Source organism: Phalangium opilio, unplaced genomic scaffold (genome assembly GCF_054372755.1).
Source record: "Phalangium opilio isolate 3A_F unplaced genomic scaffold, DU_Popi_V2 ptg000061l_1, whole genome shotgun sequence".
Classification (NCBI taxonomy): domain Eukaryota; kingdom Metazoa; phylum Arthropoda; class Arachnida; order Opiliones; family Phalangiidae; genus Phalangium; species Phalangium opilio.
The window spans coordinates 7,841,194-7,862,671 of record NW_028324178.1 but is presented as its reverse complement, the minus strand read 5'-3'; the positions used below and the strand labels follow the sequence as shown (position 1 = coordinate 7,862,671).

The 21,478-nt window shown below is 36.0% G+C and overlaps 2 protein-coding genes across 2 annotated transcripts; one reads left to right on the top strand and one right to left on the bottom strand.

Moving 5' to 3' along the window:
* Positions 1-12,124: 12,124 nt before the first annotated feature.
* LOC149664261 (uncharacterized) lies at positions 12,125-15,654 on the bottom strand. The gene is made up of 5 exons (XM_089842015.1): positions 15,591-15,654; positions 14,123-14,977; positions 13,607-14,011; positions 13,463-13,552; positions 12,125-12,162 (listed from the first exon to the last, which is right to left on the bottom strand). Exons 1-5 carry the CDS (start codon positions 15,652-15,654, stop codon positions 12,125-12,127), a joined length of 1,452 nt encoding a protein of 483 aa, XP_089698141.1.
* Positions 15,567-21,265, top strand: LOC149664260 (uncharacterized). Its single transcript, XM_089842014.1, has 11 exons — positions 15,567-15,586; positions 15,651-15,817; positions 17,249-17,344; positions 17,409-17,492; positions 17,838-17,899; positions 17,999-18,205; positions 18,971-19,037; positions 19,653-20,066; positions 20,303-20,506; positions 20,667-20,838; positions 20,913-21,265. The coding sequence occupies exons 2-11, from the start codon at positions 15,659-15,661 to the stop codon at positions 21,263-21,265; spliced, it is 1,818 nt and encodes a 605-aa protein (XP_089698140.1). The 5' UTR covers positions 15,567-15,586; positions 15,651-15,658.
* Positions 21,266-21,478: the final 213 nt, after the last annotated feature.

Here is a 21,478-nt window from a genome sequence, read left to right as displayed (position 1 = left end):
TGGTGAGCTTTAGCTATCTTAGATGATTCATTACTGAATTCTAATTGTTCCTTAAGAACTTTTAAAGCTTTAATACGACTGGGGTCATCAGGGTCCTGAATGGGTTCATCAATGTCTAAATCCCAAGGGAGACGTGGCTCCCGCCCTAAATTCAAAAAGAAAGGGGATCTTCCCGTGGTTTCATGGGGTGCGGAATTTATAGCGAATTGAAGAAGGTCAAGGGATTCATCCCATCTATCATGATGATTCCCTACATAGAACGATATTAGTTCGCCTATTACTCGATTTACTCTTTCGGTGGGATTTCCCTTAGGTGTGTAGGGGGTGGTAAACTTTAGGTTTATTTTAAAAGCTCTGCACGTCTGCAGCCAAAGTTTCGAAGTAAACTGTACCCCTCTATCACTAAAAATAGCTTTTGAAGCTCCCCACCTAGTAATAATAGACTTAAAAGTTTGGACACAAGTCCTTGCTGTAACGGTTTTAAGTGGTATCATTTCCACGAATTTAGTCATATAATCAAAAAAGATTATTAAATATTTATAGTGGTGTCTACTTGAAGGGAAGGGTCCCATTATGTCGACACTAATCTGGTCCCAAGGACTTTAATTTCAGAGAGTTGCATTAGCCCTGGCTTTTTTTCTGTTCCTAGCCTTAAACTGTTATCATAACGTGCATCCTCTAACATAGTCCATCATAACGTGCATCCTCTAACATAGTCCTGGACATCACTAACTATAGTAGGCCACCAATATATATAAGTCACTTTGCTAAGGGTCTTATCTTTGCCCCTGTGAGCTGATAGTGGGTGGTCATGTAATAACCTCATGGCTTCTAGCCTTAAACGAGGAGGTAAATATATTTTTTCAGGATAGTTCCTGTAGGGTCTTCTATAGAGAAGATTATTTCTTAATTCGAAAAGTTTATGCCTAACGGGGTTAGGTCCTTGCAAGGAATTAATTATAGGGGAAGCGAATGGATCCTCCCTTTGAGATGTTCTTACATCTTCTAATGTAAATACGGAATATAAGGTTCTAGGACCTGGAGGACGTATCCGACCTTCAACAGAATCACTAGAGGAAGTTGAACTACTACTACTACTGGTAGAATTTGTACTTGTGCTACTACTAGTTGGATTCTGGTTACTAGTAGAATTAGAAGTAGAAGAGCTAAAGTTAATGCTTAAAACGTTTATCGGGGCCCTCGAAAAAGCGTCTGCTACTACGTTTTCTACTCCCTTTTTATGCTTAATAGTAAAATCAAATGTTTGAAGGTACATTGCCCATTTAACTAGTCGAGAATTTGGTTCCCTGATATTAAATAACCACTGTAGAGCCTGATGGTCAGTGAGGACAGTGAATTTACGACCTTCTAGAAAGGGCCTAAACTTCTTAACCGCCCAACAAATGGCTAAACACTCTTTCTCGCTAGTAGAGTACCTTGTTTCCGCATCTTTGAGTCCTGTACTAGCATAAGCTATAGGAACTTCTGCACCATCTTGTATTTGGGAAAGAAGGGCACCTAACCCTGCATCACTTGCATCTGTAGTGAGAATGCACGGGGAATCCCTTCTAAAGGAAGCTAAGGGATGAGCCTTACATATTGCTTCCTTTATTTTTTCGAACGCATGTTGCTGTTCGATACCCCAAATAAATTTCTGATCCTTCCTTTTAAGTTTTTTAATAGGGGCTACTATTTGAGAATAGTGATTAATAAACCTATTATGCCAACCTGCCATACCTAAAAATCTCTGTACTTAACATTTTTAGGAGGAGGGAACTTCTGTATGGCTTATATTTTAGAAGGATCTATATGCACTCCTGTTTCATTAACTATGTGACCAAATATGGTAGCTTCTTTCTATGCGAAACGACATTTCTTTAACTGTAGGGTGAGACCCGCTTCCTTTAATCTATTGAGGACATATTCTAAACATGTTAGTGTTGATCCCAATCTTCGCTAAGCGAGATTAAATCGTCTAAATAGTCTATTAATTGGAAGTAATCTGCGTTCCTAAAGATCTCGTCAATTAAACGCTGAAAGGAGCTAGGGGCGTTACATAGCCCAAAAGGGAGAACATTGAATTCGTACTTTCCCATATGAGTCACGAAGGCAGTTTTTTCTCTGCTCTTAGGGTGCATTTCCACCTGCCAATACCCTGATTTAAGGTCAAGGGTTGTAATGTACTTTTGTCTTCAAACCCTAGCTAACATGTCCTCTATATTAGGCAAAGGATAAGGGTCCTTGATGGTAACTTGATATAGTTTTCTGTAATCAATACAAAACCTATTTTACCCGTTTTTTTTGATCAACTAAAACTACGGGCGAAGCCCAAGGAGATACTGAGGGTCTAATTATCCCGTCATCTAACATTTCCCTTACATGTTCTATTATTTTCCTTTTCTGGTCATTAACACGATAAGGTTGAGATTTGATGGGCGGACTATTACCCGTAAGAATCTCATGGAAGACTAGTCCTGTTCTTCCTACTTTATCCGAAAACAATTCAGGGAATTTTAACAAAAGGGATTCTAGTTGTACACGTTGGTCATTAGAAATAGGAGCTGCGGAAACCGCTTCCCTGATGTTATCTAATATCTCCTGGTTTACTGGATCCTTTTCAGATGGAATTGAAAAAGGGATCTATAAGTTACCCACTAAACATTGAGATGATTCAAAATCTAACTTGACCCTATTTTCTTCAGGAAAATCGTGACCCAATATAAAGTCACTATTGAGGGAAAGGACTATGTAAAATTTAAATTGTTTCTCAAGTTCGTTTGACTTAAGAATAAACTCTAGTTCGTGAGAACCATTTGTAAAAGTATAACGGCCGTCGCCCCAAACTACACAATCTAATTGTTCATCTTCAGGTAATTCTGAAGAGTTTCTAAATTTACACATCTTTTGCCACTGATCTAAGCTGACAAAAGAGGCATCGGCCCACTATCTAACTTAGCGTGAACTGTCGCGTGTTCAAAGGTAACGGGAATGGTAACCCTTTTATAAACTGAACCTTTCCTGATTCAATCCTCAGGGGGAACGCGACACGCTTTTTGGTGGGGAGTTTATTGGGCACCGGGAGAGGGACCACGAGGGATCTCTCCCGCTTTGGCTTCCCCCGACTTGCTAATCTTTTTATCTTGACAGTCGAGTGCCAGATGACCTGGTTTCTGACAATTGAAACACGTGATAGTACGTGTAGAGGGGTACGACAAGGCCAATTGACGACTAGGAGATTTTGATCACTGATTATTATATCTATTATAGGATCTTTGACCTCTATTGGAGTTGTTAGCCTTAGCTTTGGCTCTAGAGTCTAACGGTTGTAAGGGATATTCCCATTGAGGAGAAGTAGGAGGATTACAAGGGCTTTGACAATGCCCGGGGAACACTGACTATGGGGGGAGCCCCTGTTTGCTGGGCAAGAGGACTCAGCTGTAACCTTAGGTTTAGGGGGTGATCTCCTCTTTTCCCTTTTTTCAGAATTCTTTTTCCTAACTTCGATATCCTTTTCAATTGTTTTACAGGAATTTCTTAACTGTTCCATTGTACTAAATTGCAAGAAAAGGAAAGAAGTTCTTAGTTCATCTTTCAAATTGCTTTTAATAATAGGAACTAACTCCTTTTCGGAAAGAGGATGAGTCATCCCTAAATTTATCTTCATTACATCCCCGAAGAAATCTTCTACAGATTCTTTATCTTTTTGACTCCTATCGGAAATCTCTATTTTAAGCTTAGAATCAGCTTCAGAATCTCTAAACTGAGCCTTAAAGTGCATTTTAAAGGTCTTCGAAGCTAAATGAGGATGGGCAGGATTTGCATTACAAATATAGTCATACTGACGGATTACATCCCTGTACCAATACAAAGCATGCCCTCGTAGAAGGAGAGGCAATGCCGCTAACCTGTCTTCATTTGATAGCTTGTGAAATATAACATATTCCTCAAAAGCAGCTAAAAACTCTGAGGCATTATCGCTAGAAGATCCCATAAACGCTAACCTTTCCGGCGGTTCAATAGACTTTTCCCGTCTGAGGAATTGTACTTCTATTTGTTAATGTGGGTAGATCCCTAACTAATTTATTCAAACTATTAGCTAGCTATAGCTTTATTTATTGCTACATTTTGGGCCACGGCATTAGCCTGTGTGGTGGAATTATCTGCCAAAGTTTGGAGTAAAGGTAATATAAAGTATCTTAATTCCTCATTAGTAGTATCTGGTCCTAATTGAGGGATTTTTCGAGATAAAGACATGTGAGTTCCGGTTGTTTTAACTCTAGGATTAGGTAAGATGTTAGCAAAACGAACGCTAGGCTTAACACTTTTGGACGCTGATTTAGGAGGAACAAGGGAATCAATCCCAGTTTGAGGAGGGAAATTTGAGGGAGTTGAACTTCCCTGGGGAGCGGGAATGCTCTTATGAGGGAATAGTTGATAGGGAGAAAATTCCAATACCGAAGACGCTGCAGTCCCCTTTCTCGTATCAGTATCTTCTTCATCCTTCTCTTCTTCAAAACGAAGAATCCGGTTAAAATCCTCCAAAGGATGATCTTGTAGTGTTAAGTGTTAAATTATGAAGAAATTATGATACCTCGTTAAATTAGAATTAAATTTAGGAAATTGTAGGAATCTTTAACAATTTAAAAATAATCTATCTCCATGAAAAGAAAGGCGCTGGTCGCTGACCTTTCATGGGGATTAAAAATAAAACTTGGGGCTCCTGAAAATACTTGGGTTTCCTTGGCCAGTGAAACACCGGTACTTCTACCCCCTTCCACAATATAGCATTTCCTACAGCAATGACAGTAGTATAGGGCTACATTTCGTACCACGGTAGAGGTATAAAGTAGGTGCGTGGGAACTGGGTCATTGGAACTGGGTCATGGGAACTGGGTCATGGGAACTGGAGCGTGGGAACTGGAGCACGCCGCCGCCGCCGCGGTGAATCTTCGCGAGTTCCCCGCGAGTTCCTTCCCCCCCTCACCCCCGCGGGGTTTACCGCGCGCGCCGCGAGTTCCTTCCCCCATTTTAACTCCGCGCGCGGCGCTAGTTTCGTACTATTCAATTCCAGGAAAAATTCTATTGTTAAATTCTTACTATCTACTGAGATTTTATACTGAGACTATCCCTTTAGTTTTTTATCCCGAGACTGTCCTTTTAAAGAATTAAGAGGTGTTTTCCCTCGGTAACATCAAACCTTAACCTTTCTGTTTTCATACCTTGCGTGTGACTAATCAGTAATAGGGATTATTTATTCAACAACACGAACTGGCTATAATACGTTTTATTCAATGCCTTCAAATATATATCAGTTTAGTTTTTAAATCATTTACATCGTTTACAATGTAGTTGTAAAGAAATGGTTCATCAATAGGTAAATTAGTACCAAAATCTTTGCGAAAGTTTTCAATGACATTATCGTAGTTAATTACTTTTAAAGCTTTCGCTAGGTTTTTTTCGACCCTTTCGTTCCAGTCAGTTTCTTCGGACTCGCACATAATATCGTGGGCTATTTTGTTTTGGCAAGAGGTATTGCCGCAGCATTGGGTCATCTCCAATAAGATTTCCGTTACGTTTTTCAGAATCGCTTCTCTCAAAGTTTCAACGGCTCTTGTTTTTTCGTGTAGCTCTAAGTCTATGAGGGCTTTAATTTTTTTCAAATAATCCCAACTAGATTGGTTAAACGAAATGCCCCCGCTTGTAGCGTACAAAATGTTGAATTTTTCTCGACATCCTCTTGTGTATTTTCTAATGTCAAATATATGACCTTTCCGGTTTACGAAGCATTCTAGCTTTAAATTGGTAGTAGTTGGATGTAGCCAGACGGAAAACCTCGGCGAATTTCCTTTGAAGAAAGCGTCGATTTCGTTGGAAAACTCCCAAATATTAGACCAAACGTGTTTCTTTAATGATATTTGTACACGAGTGTCGGTACGTCTAAAATATACCTTTGGGGTCGTGACATTACCAACCCAAACTTCTACTTTCTCCGAAATATTGTGACTTGGTTCATTTTAAAGCGGTTAAGAAATGACGATTTCGACGTTGAGTTCCTACCTAATATAGTTTTTCCTCAAAGTTTAGGAGTTTAGGTGATCTCCAAAAAAAGCAATACGAATGACGTCATATCTAATTCAACCAATCAATGCGGCTATTTTATAACTTTTCGACGAATGACGTCATATTTGCCTTAAGTTTAATCTAATGATACACACGTTTTAATTGTTATATTGGGACTATTTGTTACAAACTTCTATTGATAAAGTTTTGAGGGTCGACGGAGTAAGCATTTTCTAATGGCATAGAACGAAAGCGATATTTACAATGTCACGTCCTGTTCTTATGGAATATTACAAGACAGCTATATAAAATATAAATCGAAAAACCTATGTTTGTGTTAAGAAGTGCTAAGCTTATTGGCTGACTTAACCATCTGGGTAGAAGGTTTAAAAAACTGACCAGTTACGAATTGTGTACTAGAACGTTTATAGCACGTGATTTTACTGTTACAAGCACTTCTTGGAATCGGATGTTTCTTAGAAATCAGCTAAAGACGGTCATTTAGAGGTCTTACAAGTTATCTAAAATTTCAATAGAAAAATGGTCAAAATTTTTTAAAAAAGGCTTTTTGTTTTCAACTTGGTTTAAAGTTTTTGATGAAAATGATTTTAAGTACGAGTGCAAAATATAATTTGTGTGGATATAGTGGTTTCAAGCGTGTAATTTTCGAGTAAAAAACGTTTGTTTTTGTGATCATCAACTTAAATAAGGAATACATATATTCACATTGAAAGGTAACATTTTTTGCTATATTTAAATTAGTTTTGGGGTGCCTAGTTTTTGAAATGGGCACTTTAATAAATTTCAAGAAAAATATTCTAAAAGTGAACTATCGTTATGAGTTATAAACGTGCCAGGGTGTTAGCCACTAAAATAAAATCAATATACATGACAAAAATGGGTAATGAACGAAAAATAAACGAACTCCTCCTCCTCTTCATTTAAATTAGCAATGCGTATAGAGCTTCATCTATTTAGTTGTCTTAAACGGCAGAAAATCCAACCCTTTTCTTATGAAACAAAAGTCATACCATCCTGTTAACTGGAAATGGTAGCTGTAAAACCCTTTCGCTAGGAATGCGAGATGTAAAACCCTTTTCTCTAGAAATGAAAACAATGTATCTGACTGAGAATTTAAGTTTATTATATTACAATTTACAATAAATAAAAAAAATTAATGTAAAAAAGATACACGAGCTACTTTAGTATGAGTTACCTCTTCTTGGTCTCTAAATGTAAATGATCTACGATTGCTAATAGTATGCCAGCCGGTATTATGCGAACAAAATTCCTCACTATACATATTAAATAAAGGTTTTTTTATGCAATTACTGCAGAAACTTTTCTGAACGTCCCAAATTACTTCTACCATCATGTCGTCTCGATGCACTACTGTATGAGTTTTTACCGCTAGATATTTCGTATTTGGTTCGTCCATATCGCTAAAAAAGACAAAACAGTCTCTGCAAACTCTACGTTGGCATTTCCTTTCACCTTTTCTCCATGTTTTTAAAAAATAGTCATATTCTATGTGGTGGTACCCATCCAATAAAAAGAAAGGGATGGTAACTCTATTCCTTTGCGTAGCTTGAAATTGAGCAAAAGTCAAGCGATTATCCACTTCGAATTCAATTTCTGATTCTGTGATCCAAAGCCAATTTGGCATTTCTTCGGGATATAGATCCTCTTCGCCCAGGTTCCCTCGTTCACCAATAGCTGCTTTCCAAAATACCCGTTCAGATACTCCCCAAAGTTGGCGTGGAATTGTTTTCTTAATATCATTAAAGGTTTGCTCCGTATTAGCTAAAACGAATTCCATTGTTACTACCATGGCTCTAATGGCCATGGATCTCAAAGACATGGGTGACCGAGATTCCATATTGATTTTAAATATATGAAGAGATGCTTTAAAGTTAATAACTGAATGTTGTATGTGCCCTTAAGTTTTAAATTTCCCCTTAAATACCTACTGTTAATTAGATAAAAATATTCGCCAAAAGTAACATTAGGTCGATTGAAAGGTTACTTACCGATAACTGGAATCGAACCAGGATCTTTCGAATTCCATATTTAGCAGCCAATACGCTACCAATCGACCTAATGTTACCTATGATCTTTGAGTGTGAAACTATAAGTCTATTTTTCCAATAACTACTATTTATACAATGTATGACGGAGTAGGGCTGTTCGATACTACTCGATGCCAACTTGGTATCGAGTACTTCAGTCTTTCGATACCGGTATCGAGTACCGTTTTTGGGATCCGATACTGGTATCGAGTACTTTCGCAAAATCCGAAGAATCGAGTACTTTATCCCCCTATCTTTTCCCCCTGGAATCGAAGGAAGGTTTATTTATGAAACTTGCGGCCAATCATTTGCTTTATATTTTAACACGCGAATTTTTCCCTCGTCGACATAGTTTAGTCTCTATACTCCATCCCTAGAGTAGACTGACGTCAGACGTAGCTTCTTCACCCATAGCCCATTCGATCGCGCACAAAACGACGCAAGCTGTTCGTGCTATAGAATCCCGTTCAAAGAGTTGGATTTACATATAAGCGCGACTTTTGAAGAAAATTCGGAGTAACCGAAAATTAATATTAAGTTCTATAGGAGGAAGTATGTTTTTTGGCCAGTTCCTTCGTCCTTTTGATACAAACGACCTGAAATTTAACTTAGACGCGTTTCGACGTGTTTTATTATACTTAAAAGGATTCTAGCTTTCTAGAGTGGATATTGTTTTATAAAAATTATTTTCCAAAGTCAAAATGATGTCCAGCAATTTTACTCTGAGGTGTGATACAATCTATTCTATTATATTATATTCGAAAGGATTCAAGCTTTCGTACCGAACTTAAAAGGCGTACAGAAAATTTTGTGAATAGCTCTAACTAAATTAAAATCACATCTTAAAAATTAGATTAAATAAATTTAAATTAAATGTTAAAATATTGCAGCAATGGTTTTCCGAGAATAAAAACTAATTACAAATCTTATTATAATTAAATACGCAAAATCTATCATAGGTGGCGCTTTAAAAAAAAGTACTCGATACTTTGGGTATCGAGTATTTTTTTCTCCGATACCGATACCCGGTATCGAATACAATATTCAGTACTCGAAACCGGTATCGATACCAAAAATCTTCGATACTCCCAGCCCTATGACGGAGGTGATATTAGATTTTTTGGCAAAGGTAGTTTAAGTATAGTAAAGCATATATAAGGCTCATTAGACTTCAAAGTTAATTGTTGCGTTGAGTCATAATTCCAAGAAAAATCCTTCTATGCCAGAACTTCGAATTAACTAAAACGTCATTGTTTCTAAGGCTTGAGTTCCAAGAAATTTTAATTTTATTTAAAGGTATGGTTGTTAAGTTTTATTTCTCTATTCGTTTAAGTATGTAGCGCCAATTTTCCCCTGCTTTCACGTACAAAAGCGGTAGGCATGATAAACTACATAAATTACCTTTTACACTCCCTTTAAGAAGTCTGAACAATATAAATACCGCACCCACCGCCCCGCAAACTACAAAATATCCTCATTGCTTTCGCTTAATCTCTGCTAAAATTAATAATTTCTTCAAAATGGTAAGTAATATATATAAATATATATTTTTGGTACTTTTTCTTACTACCCCATAGTTTTATGTTATCTAGGCTCAAAGCAGCAACCCTTGGGAGACTCTTCAACTACAGTTTAGTCAATCCGAACAAATAGGAGTTAAACTATGCAAGTTTAATAATAAATTATACGTAGACATAAGAAAGTACGCTCTACTCAGAATACCCCTTAAATCGGGGGTATGCATACCCATTGAAATAGTAGACGACTTAGTTAAGGTTTTGAAATTAGCATCTCTGAATAAGTTACCGCAAAGTTCCTGTTTGCCTGGGATGTTGGAAATCGAGAAAATAAAAGAAAAGGGTTGTCTAATAACGAAATATAGGGGCCAAGCGCGCGAGAAGCAACTGGATTTGAAGGCCGTCGATATACCGGAAGTAGTGGAACTAATATCGAGCATCTTGAAGAAGGTTACGTTGAAGTAGTAAAATGTCTGATGATGAACCACTAGACCTTTCTATTTTTAGAGCAGAAAACTTTTATGAATTAGTTAAAGTAAATGTAGCCAGATCTAGGAAATTTAACTGTTCATCCTACGAATACAAAATTATCTTTAAAAACCTTGATAAAATATGTGTGACGGAACTATATGAAAAATTGAAACTCATATTTCAATCAATCATTGAGACTATTATCAACGCGCGTAGAGACTACAACAGAGTCAGGTTTTGTGTTAGAAGTGACCAGCTGGAAAATGCCATAAATTTAAGATTTATGGCGTTGAACGAACTGACAGTTGATAGGCTTTTTGGTGCTATAAGTCAAGTTAGTCAATCAAATCGTAATTTCATTTTAGACGGTGATATTAGAATTGATGCAATTTTTCTAAAAACTGATATTCCAATATCGGGTAGAAAATCAGTCAGAAATAGATCGATGTTATCACTAGAACATTACATGAAAAACGGGAGGACTTTTTTACCAATTTTAAACGATGACGATCTTTGCGTAGCTCGAAGCATAGTGTGCGGAAAAATGGTTGCGGACTTAACCTATTTAAAACAACAAAAACAAGATAGATCTGGTTTCGACTATAACCGATACCGTAGAATACAGGCACCTAACAGACCGCTACAGAGGGAAGAGGCCCTAAAACTTCACCATGAAGCTAACTTACCGGTAGGACCCGTTAGTATAGAACAGATTTCGGCTTTTCAAAAAATCTTAGAACCCGAATACCAAATTATAGTGTTTAGCGCTGAAAATAATTTTTAGAAAATTTATGAAGGTGAAATTTACGCTGAAAAAAAAATTTTCCTTCTGCCTGTAGATACACATATGCATGTTATTAAAAGTTTAGCAGCCATGTTCGGATGTGTTTCTTATTGTAACAAATGCTTAGTAACATTTAGTAATGTATTTAGGGCCTCAAATCATAAATGTTATAATGAACCCACAAAATGTTGGCGATGTTACTCTGAGACATTCCACGAGAGCCCATCCTTGGACGTCGTGAAATGTCCAGATTGTAATAGGTATTTTAAAGGTCCCGAATGCTTCCAAATACATAGAACTAATAAAATTTGTGAAAAAGTAAAACGATGCAAAATTAAATTTGCTGCGAGGAAATTGAAAAAAACCACAAATGTACACTCTAAAAAATAAAGGCGTAAAAGGGGAGTAAAAATGGTGTAACTTGAACTGACGATTCCCCAATTGGTGTGAAATGGTCATCTAAAGGGTTTATGTAATTTTTTACTCCCTTAATATTCCGTACAAGGAATAATAAAGGGAGTATTTTTATCTTATTTCCTTTAACATTCCTTTTATAGAGTTTTTGAAAAGGTGTGTTGTAACTCCATGACTTGTCAGCAAGGGTTTACGTAATTTTTTTACTCCGTTAATATTCCGAGCAAGGAATAATAACGGGAGAATTTTTATCATATTCCTTTTATAGAGTTTTTGAAAAGGTGTGTTGTAACTCCATGACTTGTCAGCAAGGGTTTATGTAATTTTTTTACTCCGTTAATATTCCGAGCAAGGAATAATAATGGGAGAATTTTTATCATATTCCTTTTATAGAGTTTTTGAAAAGGTGTGTTGTAACTCCATGACTTGTCAGCGTGTATCAGGATCATAAAATATTCCTTTAGGTTGGTGGTTTTAAATTACCATTTGTTCACGATCCGCCCGCTAGATGGTGCCATTGTAAAGCATTGTCCACCTCGCAATTTTTAATGAATAAGGGTTAGGCAAGGATTTTTAAATTTATATACTTAACAAAGTACATATAAAAAAGGAAGACTATGTTAACCTTCAACATAAATTAATTAGTTTAGCGTATAAGATTTAAGTCGCTCGAATCAAAATCCACTATAATTGTATTTTTCATTCCCTTTAAAATTTCAATCTCACTTAGATCACGCGACCAGAGAAGGTATTTGTGCTCGGCCACAGTCTTTACAAAGGGAGTTAAAGCTCAGATTATTAATCTGAGGTTAAAGTAAAGGGAAAGCGAAACATTTTATTTGAGAAACTATTAAAAATATATTAACGCAACAAAAATTAATAATGTTTACGCAACATAAGTTAACAATGTTTACGCAACATAAGTTAACAATATTTACACAACATAAGTTAACAATATTTACGCAACATAAGTTAACAATATTTACGCAACATAAGTTAACAATATTTACGCAACATAAGTTAACAATATTTAAACAACATAAGTTAACAATATTTAAACAACATAAGTTAATAATATTTACACCACACAAGTTAATATTTACACAACATTAGAAGATCATTTTTACACCACATAAGTTAATATTTACACCACATAAATTAATATTTACACCACATTAGTTAATATTTACACCACATAAGTTAATATTTACACCACATAAGTTAATATTTACTCCACATAAGTTAATATTTACTCCACATAAGTTAATATTTACACGACACATGTTAATAATATTTACACGACACATGTTAAAAATATTTACACGACACATGTTAAAAATATTTACACGACACATGTTAAAAATATTTACACGACACATGTTAAAAATATTTACACGACACATGTTAAAAATATTTGCACAAAATTATTTAAAAGTAGTTTAAGTTTGATAGACAGCCATATCTCATTGGTATAAAAGTTTGGTTTTGAATCTGGTATTTGTCGACCATATGGTAGTTTGTAAATTTCCCAGCTTCTATTACCCTCCTTTGAGTTGGCATGTCTTCCGTTATTTCATAACTGTGTAAACTTTTACAAAATCTTACACCGCTGAACAGCTTCCCCACTATTATCAAACGGTTATTTACAGAGAAAATATATTCAATTAAAAAAAATTTTGGGGTCGTTACATTGTGAATTTCATACAGAAAAATGTTTTCAATTGTGAAATTAATGCTGTCAAACTTCGCGCTTCTAACCGAATATAGTCTTACAGGGGAGTCAGGGCTAAGCAAAGCTTGTATATCTAAAGGCAGAGTCTTCAGATCAACAAATTTTCCCAGTGAGGTTTCTTCTACGCATGCTCTCCTTTCTGTTAACCAGTTGTAACATTGGAAAAATTGATATTTTTCTGAGAGCGTTTTAGTAATGTTTTTAAAATTTTTGCAATAATGTGTTATGGACTTAAAATACGAATGTTTACTCTCAAACCGAATGCAAGATATGTGACGTAGGGGACCAAATTGTTTAATGCAGTTAACGTAGTGAATAAGATAGTGAAATTTTGGCGTTAAAAAATCACCCCCACATAATTGCTTAACATGTGACAAGAAACCTTGAATCAAATTTTCCAGTAAAGTCAACTGACCGTTCGGTATTGAAGGGGCAAATAAGATATCGCAAATTTCTCTTAGTTCAAGATATAGATCCCAATACGGGTTGTTATTTGGTATGTGTTCTAAAATAATTAAAGGTAAAAGTCTGAACAAACAGAAAAGCTCTGTAGCAGTACCTTTAATCTGTGAATTGCCCAAAATTGCATTTTTAATTTGAGTTTGAGGTCGATTGGTTTCCGTTTTTCCGTATGGGAAGGTGCAAATTCTTCTGTTTAGTATATCAAGTGAGATGTGTCCGGCAGAAATTAAATGGGATAATAGTGCTTTGAGAATTTTACTTATTACACCCTCTTGTAAGTCATGCATGATATCTACCGGGAGCTGTTTCGTTAAATCAAAATAACTAAGCTTCATTAAAGGACTTTTTGAACGTATTCCATAGATTGAACCCTCTTTTTCATCTAAAGCTAAACATTCTAAGTGGTAGAGATGCATTTCCATGTTTCTTAGTACAACTTCAGATTCGGAAAGCTTTTCACTGATCTCATTTCTGTCGACCATACAAAATCGGCAAATTCTTCCTGAATTAAAACAAGAATTTAACCCAGCAAGTTTGTGTAAACCCAAATTATCACCGGAAAATATACTAACAAACCCCTTTAAATGTCTATTGTGACTTTTAACGAAAATACCTTCTGTGGCTAGTTTCTCCAAATCAAATATCAATGGACGAAATACTTCGTGCCATCCATATTCCTCAACGTCTATTGATTTGGCCAGAAATACTAAATGAATATCGCTTAATTTTGTACGGTACTGATTTTTTCGATTAAGGAGGGAAAAGTAGCATCCTATAACCTTTTGCTTTCCCCTTTTTGACCCTAAGGGGTTTACGACTTCAAACTCATCCTCGTATAACTGCAGTTGAATAGTTTCGGAATCCATATCATTTTTCTCAATCAAATTTTTTGACATATCACCCTGTTTGAAATGGGCTCTGAGATCTTTTGGAATGTTTTCAGTGTTAATATGACGACGAGACTCTTCTTCCTTTTCGTATATATTTCTCAAGACGTCCAAAATGGGAACATAATGAAAATTACTTGGTTTGTCTTTCACTAAGCTCGGCGTAAAAGTAAATTGCTGAGGTTTAACCATTTTCAATTCCGAGGTACAATAAGAAGATATTTTATAGCTCGTATTGACACTTAGTAAGGCGTCTTGAATATCTCTAGTTGGTTTGAACAAATCATTCTCGTCCAACTCTATATTTTTATCTTTTAGTGCCGTTTTAATTTTTTTGCATTGAACGTCTAATAAACTTGTGCATAAATCAAACAGATCGTTTATCAAATTTTCAATCACACTTCTTGGAAGCAAATGTTTTTCTCTGTACTTCAGGAGTAGTTTGACTATAGTATCTCTAACATCTAATGGCTTAAGAGTAATCTCGTCCGGTTCAATATCGGGCTCGTCAAATGAAACAGCGTCATCACGGTCAAAACTCCCATTGCAAATATCAGGAACATTTGACAGAGCGTTTTCCTCTAAAATGATATTTTTGTGATGTCTGTAAACATGTTTGCGATAACTTTCCACATTTTTAAAGCATTTTCCACAGTTTAAACCACAAGTAACCGAAAAATTTGGTTCATGTTTGTGCGATTTCTTTACGTGAGCAATTAACAGAGTAAATTTTTTGTAAAGAATATACACAGCGCGCACTTATACATTCTTAAGAAAGTTTCAAATATCTTTAAAAAATTTTATATTTTCGGTTAATACTAATTTAAAAAATTATCATATATAGGTTGTAATATTACTTTCATTACTATCTGCCCTTATCAGTTTAAAAAAAGGTTCTCAGTCTCTCACTAAGAGGGCCTCGACCTTTGCTGGCCACACGAGTCCTTTAGAGATAAGATTACGGGAGGGTGTGGGTTCGGGCCTACCGGCTCTCTAGAATTAACAACGGGTTGAAAGACCACCCCATTGAAGAAGCTATAGAAAGAGAGTTTTCGGGGAATTCCGCAATTCATTCCTAAAATTTTCCACACCTTAAGCTTTGGCCTTTGGGGATTGAATCGACGCTGTACGTGTACACTGGTTAGGTCAACAATACTTTAAACCCGGCAGGCTGCAGAACTGCTAAACAGGTACTTTCGGCTTTTGGTTTTCCGTGATTAGGAAAGTCACCGACGGTATAACGCGTTTTTTTAGCCATTATTATGAGTTCAACTTCAAATGTTCTTTGCTTAATTTGCTATGGCGAAAGCAAAAGAAAAGTGATTCTCAAAGTGCCAAATCCAACGTTATGGGATTTAAAGGAAATGATTCAATCTAATTCTTTCTTCTCGGATATCAAAGATGGAGATTTTATTTTCCAGGTAAGAGTAAATGTTTCAATACAATTTTTATTTACCAGTACTTGAGTTCACCGAGGGGCAGTCATTCAGCGTAATCGATATACAAGCTGTACTATTGACTGTACTATAATGATTACGCGTAACCCGTAATGAGTAACTGCCCCGCGAGGTCTCACTTTACTTCCGATGCCTTTGTTTAGATTCTATGATTTTAATTATTATCTCATGCGAAAACACCGAATGCTAATATTTGTCTACTCTATAAATATTATTTTAGTTAGTTTAGTAAAATGCTCATGTCAGATTAGCCACTCCTTTCTATAAATTAGCTATGCATTATTTGGAATTATTTTTTATCGAGGACTTCGAGAGGGGTAGTAACAATAGGGTCGGTACGCTTGGTTCTACCATGGATAAAGAATGCGCGTGAGAAAATTTGTTTTCACGCTATAGGATTGGCAACTCCCTATCTCGAACGACAGCTTATTCTTATACTCTGTTACAACATCGGTTGTCAGCACGCGCAAAGCTAGGTCTCTATGTAACTTAGCTTTTAAGGGACGAAAAACTTCGGGACTTTCAGGATTTAAAATATCCCCGAGTTTTTTATCTCAAGTGCACGGACCTCTGGGCTTTTGTTTCAAATACGTGTAGTAGGCTGAAGGAAATCTCACACGAATTTGAAACTAAGGCCTAGAGGTCCGTGCACTCGAGATAAAAAAACGCGTGGATATTTTAAACCCTGAAGTCCTGAAGTTTTTCGTACCTTGTCAGCACCCACAAAGCTAGGTTACATAGAGGCCTAGCTTTTCGCGTGCTGCCAGCCGATGTCGTAACAGAGTATATACAGAATAACCTGTCGTTCGAGATAGGGAGTTGTCTATCCTGTAGAGTGAAAACAAATTTCCTCACGCGCAGTCTTTGTCCATGGTTTTACTGGGTAATGGTCTTCTACAGTGGGCGGAATCCAGGGGACCAACAAACCAGGAGGATTCATACCATTTACACAAGGAGGTCTGGATTTAGAGACTCACCCAGTGAGTCAGGCCTCCTTGTGTAACAGAGTTTACAGACTAGGAGGATTCATACCATTTACACAAGGAGGCCTGGATTTAGACTCACCCAGTGAGTCAGGCCTCCTTGTGTAACACCCGAATCCTGGCATCCCTGTGAAAATGGTATGAATCCTTCTAGTCTGTAAACTATGTATACTGTCCTGTTTTAAAGTCAATACATAGTTTACAGGCGTGGAGGATTCATACCATTTGCACAAGGAGACCAAACGACTTAGAGTGTAAAATCGTCTGCTATTTTACACTCTAAGTCGCTTGGTCTCCTTGTGTTAGTGGTAGGAATCCTCCACGCCTGTAAACTATGTATAATCAGTTACTTTTACTGTAAAAATGTAATGTATTTTATTTTTTAATAGTCCAAATTAATTTATTTTTCAAGGCGTACGACCCTGACTTTAACCAAAATGTGGATTTAAATAACCAGTCAAAAATTGAAGATAAAATGCTAATTAAAGTTATTAGAAAAAGCAACATGGTTTGAAACCGTCTTTAATTTTTAGACGTTATACTGCATGCTTCTAATTAATTTTTGCCTATAGGAACTAGATTGTACACCTCCAGCTGCTAAAATGATGAAAACAATAGAAATAGATTCAATCACCAATGATGTTATTGAAATTGTGGTAAGAATTTTCTCTTTTTATACATACTTTTCACTAACGGGTTTTTTGCCAATCCCCAAGTGTTGGTGGGTCAATAAAGCTATCTCAGACACCTTAGTGTGAAGTCACCCATGCTATTTGCCCATAGAACCTAAGCGGTATCAAACATGGCCGCCCACTGGCAAAGCTGGTCTCATGACGTTTTACCTAGGCACTAACGTCACAACTGAGATAGCTCTATAGACTGCAGCGAGAAAGGCTATAGTAGTTTTGGGTGCACTGAAGTTAAAGCTGAGAGAGGGGGGGGGGACCGCGTTAGTGACATTCATCGTATAGTCTCCTTAATTCAAAAATTTAATAAAATAGGAAGGAAATAAAACTTTACAATCAACGGTGGGTAATTCAAGTACCGAAAATAAAGAAACATGGTAAATATTAAAACAATTAGTAATGATGTTGTCTCCAGTCAATTTTGTCCCAAATTAAAAAGGAAAACCTTTTCAAACACCTTGCGTAAATCTTTTTAGTGTTATGAATGCTGAAAGGTATAACCTTGAGGAAACCACAAAAATAAGCAGAGCAACATTTTCCTTGCAATACAAGCTTCCCGAATTTCCAATGGTTTTAATTCAAAAAGAAAAATATGTGGCTTCAACTGAACAAGAGAAGAAGCGAACTAACAGGGAAATAGTCAACATTTTATACCATGATTTGATTAACACGTTTAATTCAGTGTAAGTACATTTCTACTAAATGTTTATCCTTTGCCTGGTATGAGGCTTGATCTAGCTTACTAGGGACAATTCACTTGGCTCTACGGTGGGTCAATCTGAATCGGTATTTAACGAATCTAAACAAATAAACGTGATTTAATCAATACTCAGTGGAAGTAAGGTGAGGGTGTGTCGTTAAACATGGAAGTGATGTGCCCCTCGATTGACGTAATCTGTGTACACGCTGTACCACTTTATTAAAGAGATAACGCATAATATTTAAAAGCCCTTCGCTTGACAGCGCCGAAGTGACTACGTGAAGTCCACTATCAGTGAGTCTGAGAGCGATTAGCCCCTTGAGGTTACTATAGAAAATCAGTTGATAATATCCCACGAGTTAGTTTCAAGCTTTATAATGTACACCGATTAACCTGAAGTGATCATCCTCTCATAGTTTTGCAATATTAACATAACAAACTATAACCTTGTTCTTGATTTTATCATAAGTGTATATTTCCATAAGTATGACACTTCCTATACTTCGTAATGCTAGAGACTTACTGGGAGCTAGTTCGAGAACGAAGCGAGAATTGACTTAACTCGGTTTTGCAGTCCATCTTCTTATTTAGTCTGTACTAACCCTTTGACAGCACCTCACCAGGTGTCGCTTAACGATAATATATGACCTACGTCACTTCATGACAAGGTCTACCAGTTGCAAATTTATGGAACCTATCTTATGATTTTATGTAAAAAATATTCTAAAATTGTATTACACATGTTTAGATATCCACCATCTCACGCCCATGTGTCAGCAAAACTGAATAATGCATTTCCTTATCTTGGAGACTCGGTAAGAAATATTTTTATTGCAACTTTCTATATGAACTCCTGATCTCGCATAAATAGAAATAGAAATAATCGTCCTACACTAATTTATTTGACAAAGTAACTACAATTAAAACAAATAAATAAAAGTTATTGGGTTTCCTTTAATCAAAGTACAAACGGCTGAAACTTTGAACAAAATGACAGCCCCTTCACCCAAATAATATATTTGCAGGATATTTGTTTCTCGGGGAGCGGTTTTCATAATGGGACCACGAACTGTTGAAACAAGTTTGATTTAATTTTTACTCTTGGTTTTAAGCCATATGTAACCGGCGTTCTCCTAGACCATAATTAAACCTAATTATGGTGCTCTGGTGAATATGAACCATTAGTAGTCTCCACAAGGTTAACTTAAAATCCACAGCTCCATTTGCACGAGAGCATGATCAGTACAATTACCTATGTCCAATGTGAGTGCAGGTCAGATTTGGCTTTAAAATCAAGAGTTGAATTAATTCCAGATTTTCATCATTCTATATCAAATGAAATTAACTTGCTTCAAAACTTCATGCTCCCTTTATATATAAAACTACAGTAGGTCAACATTACCAGAAATAATAATGAATTTTCTCTCTAGGAATTGTGGAGTTTGTTGTTGAGAAACAAATTCAAAAACAGTAGGAAGCAAATGAAAGGAAACAAAGCTATTGAAAATGCCAAAAAAAAATATGGACGAACAAAGTTTCAAATCGAGTCTAAAAAGAGTCAGCTTGAGAAAGAAAGAGTCTTAGCCAAAGATTTTAATCCACATCTTGAGAATGAGCTGGGAAAAAGCAATAATACAACTCGTACTAGTACTAGTAACGAGTCCTTAAGTGCAATTAACACAGATCAGAATTCTTTGGAAGAGCCAATTATTGATGATGTTGAATCTCAAAAGCAATGTTCTTCTATGGAGGACATCCTTAAGGAAAAAAGCCCGGAATTGAAAAGGCAAACTTATTCCAAGAATTACAAACAACTTGATAAAAGACGTTTAACTCGTTTCAAAGTATGGAAATAGTTTCGATGGGTAGATTTTCAATCAGCTGTAACTCTCATAATCATATTTTATATTAACTTTCTTATATTGAAGTAATATCACAGATTTATGCCACTTATTGTGGACTTGCTTAACTAAATTTACTGAGAAAAAATGCATATGACAGTGAAAAAGCTGATTGAGTATAGGCCTACTTGTTTTAATTTAAAAATGTGAAGTTTGAAACTTTTTGCCAAAATTCAAAGGTAAAGGAATCTTTTGAGGATAAAAAAAGTATTGAACATCATATCAAACAGATGAAGGAGGAGCTGAACAAGAGAGTTGTAGATTACCGTCTCATAAATTCAAAAATGACTAGAACTTTTCAAGATCGCGCTTCTAAAATTCAACTGGGTGTATCCATTACTGATATAACAGAAGAATATCCAGCGTTATGCGAAGTGAAACAAGTAAATTGATTGTTCATTGTTTTAAAAGAAAATTAATGTGAAATTATAAAATCTCTTCTCGCGTGAAATGATTTCCATAATTTATATAACTTTCATAGGATCATGAGTACCTGCGCACCCTAGTTATTAGAGATTTTAATGTTTATAAATTTATTTTCAGTTTATTATGGAATTCCAGCGAATTAAAAACATAGATATTCAGAAAGAATTGTTGCAGTCATTTGAGAAATACAACGACAAAATTTGGACTCTTGCACCTACAGCAGCAAAGAAGTTAAAAAACGACATTTTGGAGGAAATTGGGGATGCTACAGATTTGAATGAGAAAAAAGGTAAGTCACATCACGAAGATTTTTGATCTTCAAATCATATCTTATCAAATTGTATTTTTTTACTTTATATTTAGAAACAAAAATTAGTGGAGCACTTCTACTCATTCCCAGCATTTACAACGAAAAGTTTAGCCGCATGTTTTTAAAAGAAAACGACATTAATGATATCGATGTCGAACCTGTACTAATTTATGGAAAATCAATTCTTGGCAGCGAAACGTACAAGTTATATGTCGATAGAGTGAAAATATTGGAGGCTAGTGAACTGTCATCTGCTATTCTAACATGGTTTTGCTCGTTTTGGATTTTCAATATAAACTACATGGATGGCTTGTTAAAAACCTCCATGGTTTACGAATTCCTTATTTTGAACATAAGCAAGTGTAAAACTGCTAGTGGAAAAAATCTTTTGTCGAAATTTTACTAAAAGTTAAATTTGTGAAAAACTAATTCCAGGATTTAAAAAAAAAATAAACATAAACAATTTGAAATGGAAAATAGTTCTAGATGCATTTTAATTTGCGAAACCTATGGGGAGTACAGGCGACGCCTAAGGGGAGCACAGGCGACGCCTAAGGGGAGTACAGGCGACGCCTAAGGGGAGTACAGGCGACGCCTGAGGGGAGTAAAGGCGACGCCT

Bases quoted from the DNA above. Each gene is read 5' to 3' on its own strand.
- LOC149664260 (XM_089842014.1), top strand. From the start codon at position 15,659: ATGAGTTCAACTTCAAATGTTCTTTGCTTAATTTGCTATGGCGAAAGC. The intron at 20,067-20,302 runs GTATGGAAATAG...CAAAATTCAAAG, and splicing joins GACGTTTAACTCGTTTCAAA to GTAAAGGAATCTTTTGAGGA. The intron at 20,839-20,912 runs GTAAGTCACATC...CTTTATATTTAG, and splicing joins AGATTTGAATGAGAAAAAAG to AAACAAAAATTAGTGGAGCA.
- LOC149664261 (XM_089842015.1), bottom strand. From the start codon at position 15,654: ATGGCTAAAAAAACGCGTTATACCGTCGGTGACTTTCCTAATCACGGA. The intron at 14,978-15,590 runs GTACCTGTTTAG...ATATCATTTTAG, and splicing joins CGGAAAACCAAAAGCCGAAA to AGGAAAACGCTCTGTCAAAT. The intron at 14,012-14,122 runs GTATTTTCGTTA...GTTTTAATTCAG, and splicing joins GGAGAAACTAGCCACAGAAG to GAAGAATTTGCCGATTTTGT.